The sequence below is a fragment of the Amborella trichopoda genome, chromosome 3 (genome assembly GCF_054954075.1).
Source record: "Amborella trichopoda isolate Santa Cruz 75 chromosome 3, AtrichopodaSantaCruz75HAP2 v2.0, whole genome shotgun sequence".
Taxonomy (NCBI): domain Eukaryota; kingdom Viridiplantae; phylum Streptophyta; class Magnoliopsida; order Amborellales; family Amborellaceae; genus Amborella; species Amborella trichopoda.
In genome coordinates, this window is record NC_142338.1 from 9153021 (window position 1) to 9158571 (window position 5551).

A 5551-nucleotide genomic window follows, 5' to 3' on the forward strand; every position below is an offset into this window, starting at 1 on the left:
TACCACCATGACCTAACCCCTTTCCTGCTGGTGCCTTTTAGAGCATAACTTAAAACACTTAGGCCAACGATACCTAAAATCTCTAGAATTCGGTATTCCCTAACCCTTGGTCTTCTAAAAAAACCTTAAATCCTTAAACCTTCAAATGCATGCAGCCATGGCAGCCATGAAATCATAAAACAAGAAAGCCTTAGAAAGAAGATAAGCAGTCAAACCTTAAGAACAATATACCCTAGTTAAAATCACATTTCAAGATTAAGAAAGCTTTCTCAGATTCACGCATACCTTTTTAGGACACATTTGCCGGTAGATATATAGAAAGGGGAAAATATACAAAGAGACTATTTACATTTTGTAAAAAGAGATCATAATTACTCTTGTTTCTTAAATTTTAAAATGGGAGGCTATAAGTGTCATTGAATCGACACAAAGTTCCAAAAAAAAAATCTCAAACTTCGTGATTCACCCAAACCATCCAATTTGACATCAAATGAGTGGGAATAGTTACGATCTCATTGTAAAAGATAAATGATATCTTTATAGACAAGGGAAAATTTTATATAAAGGTGAGGCTCTAAACAATTAAATTAGGCACACAACATAAATTAAGTGGAAAATTCTTCAAATGGATCATCTCGACCTCAAGATTTAAGAACATAAGAAAAATAGATTTCAAGTCTTGTAAATAATGTCTCTATTAATGCATTTTCTAGATGGTCAATTTTCAAGATTATCAAGTGCTATAGATATGCTCGATCTACACTATTTTTAAGCTTAACTTTTATAATTAGAGATAAAAAATATGTTGAGAACATCATAAAAATTTATACTACTCAAATAACATACTCCGACACTATTTCAAAGTGGGGCTTACTTTGATTGTTTAGGGCATCTCCTTGTACAAACCACACCCCTGTAGCCTATCCCTATTTACGAGCGATCAACATTTCAATCCGCGGACTTGGGCGAATAGGGTGCAACCTCCTCCTTCCTCCAACTCCTGTTCATGTCGCCACCACCTTCTCTGCAACTTCATCCATGGCCTCCAAATACCTTCCCCACCACTCTCTCTTCACACTCAAAAACCCTAGAAACCCCCAAAACCCTAACCAGTAGCTTAAAAACAGTCCCACATACCAAATTAACCTTTCCTTTCCCGTTCCTCTCTCTTCCATTGCCTCTCCTCTGGCTTCTCTGTCATCACCTTTGCTGCAAGACTTGGAGATCTGCGGTCCACATAGAAATGGATTTCCTGCCAAAGCAGGTGGTTTCGCAAGTGTGTCGAAGTGATTTCCTGCCGGTATTCTACCACTAAGATTGTTATTGGACAGATCAAGCCACCCCAAATAATCCAATTGAGTTAAACTAGCTGGAATTTCTCCTTCCAAATGGTTGAAGCTGAGGTCCAGTGATTCTAGGCTGATCATGTTTCCTATGCTCTCTGGTATTTGCCCACTTAGCTTGTTCCTAGATAAGTTTAGCATGTATATACCTTGCAACTTCCCTATATCTTCTGGTATTTCTCCTTCTAACTGGTTTTCTGATAAATCCAGTCCAGTGTTGTAGGAGTAGACAGTGGTTAGTTGGAGCTCTAAGCCTTTGCTCACCATTTCCAGTTCAAGGCCGAGATATGTGAGCTCGATCATGTACCCGAGAAGGTAGCCTTTCGTGTGCATCTGAAGAAGAGCTTGGAAGCCACTTAGTTGAATAGGAATGGAACCCACCAACTGGTTTTGTGATAAATCCATGAATTGGAGGTTCTTTAACTGGGTTGTCTTTGTGGGGATGCTTCCATTGAAGGAATTGAAATTGAGCAGGAGAACTCGAAGCTTAGAGAGATCCCCAATGAACCCTGGGATTTCTCCTTCCATTTTGTTGGTACCCAGATTCAAAAACTCTAATCCTTTGAGGTCTTGGATGAAATCAGGAAAGAGACCTTCCAGTTGGTTATCGTTTAGTCGGAGAGACCTCAAATTGGTGGCCTTTCTTAGAGTATCTGGTAAAACACCTGTGAAGTGATTTATTCCAAGGTTTAGAGAGATGAGATTTACAGTTGAGTCCAAATTGGGAAGGGATGGTTCCTGAAAGGCTGTTGTTTGACAGGTCCAGGTTCATCAGAGGGCTGTTTTCTTGGCATAGTGATGGTGGAATTGGGCCTGTGAGTTTATTTCCTGAAAGGGAAATGTATTTAGCAATATATAGCCTTTCTCCTATTTGGGTTGGGATTGAGCCATTGAATTGGTTATGGGAAAGGTCTAATACTTCAATGATATCTGGGGGAAGAGGAAGAGGCCCCTGTAAATTGTTATCAGCCAGATTAGAGTGTGTTGCTGTGTAAAATACATTCATTTTCAGAGAGGGTGGTACAGTTCCATGGAGATGGTTGCAAGAGAGGTCCAGGTATGAGAGCTTGGGTAGAGTCCAGAGCCATAGAGGAATGGTTCCCGTCAAGCTGTTATTTCCAAGATCAAGAATTGCTATCTGGGTAAGGTTAGAGATGAAATCTGGGATTTTACCTTTTATATTACAAGCATGTAAGGAGAGAATCTCTGGCTGGAAGTTTGGGGAAAATGTGTTAGAATCCGTTTGAACAGTTAACCCACTTGAGCTTAAATCAATCTGAAAGGGGTCGGCCTTCGGGAACATGGAAACAATAGAAGGAACTGTGTCATCCATGTAATTGTTGTTAACACGGAAGACTTGGATCTGCGAGAGTTGATTAATGCATTTGGGTATCCTCCCTTTGAAATTGTTTCCTGCGAGATTTAAAGTTTCGAGAGCTGACATTTGACATACGGATTCAGGAATCTGTCCATCTAAGTTGTTTTCATATAGGCTGAGAACTTGTAGGTTTCTAAGGTTGGAGAGAGAAGCAGGGATGTTGCCTGTTAGGCTGTTGAAAGAGAGGTCTAATGACTGTAACTCAGAGAGGTTTCCAATTGAATCTGGTACGGTTCCTTGTATAGTACTGCTGGACATCTGAAGCTCCACTAGAGAGGAGACATTTGAGATTGAATTAGGTATCTCCCCATAAGAATTGCAGGAACGGGTAGAAATGGTTTCTAGATGAGGCCATGGGAGCTGAAATAGATAAGAAATATTGATACCAAGGTCGCCATTACCATCCACGATATACTCTTTCAGCTGTGGAAGATACAGGATGGTGCCTTCTAAGAGATTGCTTGTAAGATCCAGGGAGGAGAGAGAACTAAAATTTGTGAGCTGAGGAGGGATATGAGAGAGAAAGGAATTAAACCCAAGTTGCAGGGACGAGAGAGAAGTGAGGTTGAGGAGATAATTTACAGGAATTGTGCCTGAAATCCCACAATCTGAAAGAGAAAGTTGCCTGAGATTGCTCAATAGTGAGATGGCTTCTGCCCAATCACGATTTTTTTCTGAAGCAAAACCGGAGAGGTCAACCCCATCAAGTCTAAGATCCCTGAGATTAATCAGCCCTTCCAACCAGGAGAGGCTGGGACTGTAAATATTGCTGTATGAATAATAAGAAACTACGGAATTCATAGAAGGTCTCCGAGATGACAAGTTGTAAGAAACAGAGGAGAGATCTAAGATGGGAAAAGAACATGAAAGGTCAAGGTATCTCAAATTAGAGAGATTTCTAAACTGGTCCAGAAGTACACCCGAAAACACAGAGTTGGAGAGGTTAAGATAAGTGAGCTTCTTTAGATTTGTGAGCTGGAGTGGTATTCTAGATTGATGGAAGTTGTTCCTGCTGACGTCTAGATACTCGAGGTACAAGAGATTGAAGAGAGAGTTAGAGATGGTGCCATTGAGGGTCTTTGAAGATTTTCGGGTTAGGATTTTGGATTGGAGGCCTCGAACCAGGTGGTCTGGTTGTGGGTTTCGGAGCTTGACTCCTATAACATGTTGTGTGTTTGACGATTTGCGCATTGGATTCCAAACCATTTGCAACAGTCGGTGCCTTTCCATGAGGAAAGACGGTCTGATGGGTCTGAGAGACTGGCCTTGAAGCTTAGGAGAGCAGTTCTTTCTTCAAATGGACAGCTATGAATGAGAGAGAATAAGAAGAATATATGGATATGGTGGTGGAACTTCATTGTTTGGACAAAACCAGGGAAATCTGGCTGTTGGGATTGGTTTAAGAAGGCTTATGGACATAGCGAGGGAATTTGATTGTTGGACGTAGCGAGGGAATTTGATTGTTGGTCTTGTTTGAAGATGGCTTGTAGAACTTGTTTTTATGAAGAAAATGCATATAGTTGGATATTAAATGCAAATGAAGCTGACCAAACCCACCCTAAAGAAAATGAAAAAGAAAAAGAAAACCATATTTCTTAGAACACAAAAACAAGATTCTGGAAGGGGCTCTTAAGCACCCGAGAGAATGTGACTGCTAAGGCACACAAAACCCATATTTCTTAGAAATTTACCCTTGTATCCACTATAAAGATTGTAGTTAAGAAATTACTCTTAATTTTTGTACATTGCATGTATATTCCTTTGTCGATTGGTTTGTTTATTTATTTTATTTTTACTCTGACTTCAGATTTTCAATATCTATAGTTATATTTTTTTTTTTTTGCAAAATCATTTTTAGTAAAAACCAAAAGTCTGAGTTAAGAGTAACTTTGGGTTTTTAATATCTAAAGTTGTATAAAAACAAATATTTCCATACAACTTTGGATAATTCAAAATTTAAAATCAGAAGTAACTTTGGATTTCCGATATCTGACGTGACTTCTAGTTTTCCTAAAAAATGATTTTTTTTAAAAAAAAGACTACCATATATATATATATATATATTAAAAATTATAAGTCATCACCTGACATGGTGACTTCAAAATCTTCACCTAAATTTGGCTAAACATGGTATCAAATGCACACAAGGTGTTCGCCCAGGTTAAAATTGAAAATTGTCATCATTCCTCCGTTCTCTTTTCCTCTCCTTTATGCAGGGGTGGTAATGGACCAGGACATGACCTGGGACCCGAGGGGTAAACTCGATCAAGGTCCAAGTATGGGTCCAAAAATTGGACTCTATGGTTGGGGCCGGGTCCAAATCTTGAACTCCAACACTATTCGGGCTCGAGTCCCATACTATATTTTCCGGTACAGGCCCAAATTCAGTTAGGCCCGACCTGACATGTTGTCACCCCTATGGCTCCATACAGTCAATACTGTTTTTGGTCTTTTAAGTGCAGTTGAATGGGAGTAATTTAGACATGAGTGCAGTCGGTTTACAGATGCATTTGTAGGTGTAGAGGTAAGGTGCGCCTTCAAATTTTGTCATGGTATATAATTTTGATGTAAAATGTTCTTAGGATTATCTCAAAATCTATTTTTATATCTAATTATAAAATTTTAAATTTCAAAAATGGTTAAAATCAAGTAGATCTATAAACATACGAAAATCTTGAAAATGGAGGATGTAGATAATATGTTGTAAAATGCACTATTTCTGAAACTTAAATTCTTTTTATTTTTCATAATCATACATCTTGATGTCGAGATGATCAATCAAAAGGTTTTTCAACATTAGAACTACCTTTTCCGATAGATTTTTGAGGGG

General features: G+C 38.9%; 1 protein-coding gene across 1 annotated transcript; it reads right to left on the reverse strand.

Annotated features, from left to right (window-relative positions):
• Nucleotides 1–763: 763 nt before the first annotated feature.
• LOC18428881 (uncharacterized) lies at nucleotides 764–4469 on the reverse strand. The gene is given in 2 exon segments (XM_006838178.4): nucleotides 764–2030; nucleotides 2032–4469. Coding segments are annotated over 2 exon segments (2946 nt in total). The 5' UTR covers nucleotides 3952–4469; the 3' UTR covers nucleotides 764–1004.
• Nucleotides 4470–5551: the final 1082 nt, after the last annotated feature.